General features: G+C 32.2%; 1 protein-coding gene across 1 annotated transcript in view; it reads left to right on the top strand.

Moving 5' to 3' along the window:
• The window catches only part of LOC111084158 (Down syndrome cell adhesion molecule homolog), a gene marked incomplete at its 3' end in the record, with an annotated part of 5,671 nt that extends 4,633 nt beyond the window's left edge, over window positions 1-1,038 (top strand). The window contains exons 3-4 of the mRNA XM_022380942.1: window positions 431-550; window positions 868-1,038. Coding sequence (XP_022236650.1) covers window positions 431-550; window positions 868-1,038 — 291 coding nt within the window. The remainder of the gene's footprint in view (window positions 1-430; window positions 551-867) is intronic.
• Between the last annotated feature and the right edge of the window lie 511 nt (window positions 1,039-1,549).

The following is a 1,549-nucleotide window of genomic DNA, read 5'->3' as shown; positions in this document are numbered from 1 at the left end:
GCGGGCTCTAACGATAAGAGTTAATGTTATCTAATGTAACATACTGTAATTAAACAGGATCTGACAGTTTTATAGCGGCTCTTATCGTTAGAGTTAATGTTATCTAATGTAACATACCGTAATTAAACAGGATCTGACAGTTTTACATCGGCTCTTATCGTTAGAGTTAATGTTATCTAATGTAACATACCGTAATTAAACAGGATCTGACAGTTTTACAGCGGCTCTTATCGTTAGAGTTAATGTTATCTATGGTCTATTTTTATTCATTCATTCATGTTTGCTGAGATTCATAAAAATAATATTTTCTATTGTTAGTTAATTTTTATACACGACTTACAATATTATTGTGGTCACTGAAGTTATTTCTGTTTACTTACATGTTCTTCAAATGATGTTCGTGTTATAAATCAAGTTTTTTCCTGAACAGCGCCACCTTTCTGGAAACAACAACCAGAGAACACGGTCCAGGCTATCATAGCTACACGAACGTTGATTGGTTGTTCTGTCGGGGGATATCCTGCTCCTAGAGTCACCTGGAAAATAAAAAGTTAGTTACTACAAAATGCCGTTATTTTTATTGAAGTTTTCATTTGATATTTCTGTCACGTTACACGATAAATAATTGATAAAATATATTTAGCGATGATTAATAAATAACGTAATACAAACAGCGTCTATTGTACAGAGATTTAAAACGAATATTTTAACTTTCTTAGTACGAGTGTTAGAAATTGTTTCTGTTCAATTAACATATTCTTCCATCTTTTAATAAATGTTCCTGTTGCAATTTTAAAACAATAGTTCACAAAATGTTGTTTAGATGGCGGTACAGAATACCTTACAATAACTACCAATATTCTTCAGATCCTTCAGGCTCCTTCACTCCAGTCTCCAGGAGCTACAAGATGAAAGTGTTGGACAACGGAACCCTGGTGATTAACGACGTTAAGGAGACAGATTCAGGAACGTACCTGTGTCAGGCTGATAACGGAGTGGGGGAAAAGTTGGAGAAAGCTGTCCGTCTGTCTGTCCACGGTAATACTTCTTATTTGGGTGTTGTTCAGTAACTCTCCGAGTATTCAAAGATTATTAAGTCTGATAAAAAATACATTGTTAAACTAACTGTTAAGCCTATGTTGGTATCGTTACTTGATACTAGTAACAACTTTATTTAACTAAGTGTTAAGCCTATCGTTACTTGATACTAGTAACAACTTTATTTAACTAACTGTTAAGCCTATGTTGTATTGTTACTTGATACTAGTAACAACTTTATTTAACTGTTAAGCCTATGTTGGTATCGTTACTTGATACTAGTAACAACTTTATTTAACTAACTGTTAAGCCTATGTTGGTATCGTTACTTGATATTAGTAACAACTTTATTTAAAATATTAGAAATAATCTTAAAGTATGAAATATCTGAAACAAAAATAACTCTAGATCTTTATATCGTCTGGAACATTTTTGTCATGAATGTTTTAATGACAGAATATCCTTAAAGATTATCTGTTGTAGGAAAGAATGTTTAAATTACTAAACTGTG

This window comes from Limulus polyphemus, unplaced genomic scaffold, assembly GCF_000517525.1.
Source record: "Limulus polyphemus unplaced genomic scaffold, Limulus_polyphemus-2.1.2 Scaffold14158, whole genome shotgun sequence".
NCBI classification, from domain to species: domain Eukaryota; kingdom Metazoa; phylum Arthropoda; class Merostomata; order Xiphosura; family Limulidae; genus Limulus; species Limulus polyphemus.
This window is presented reverse-complemented; position numbering and strand designations above follow the sequence as displayed.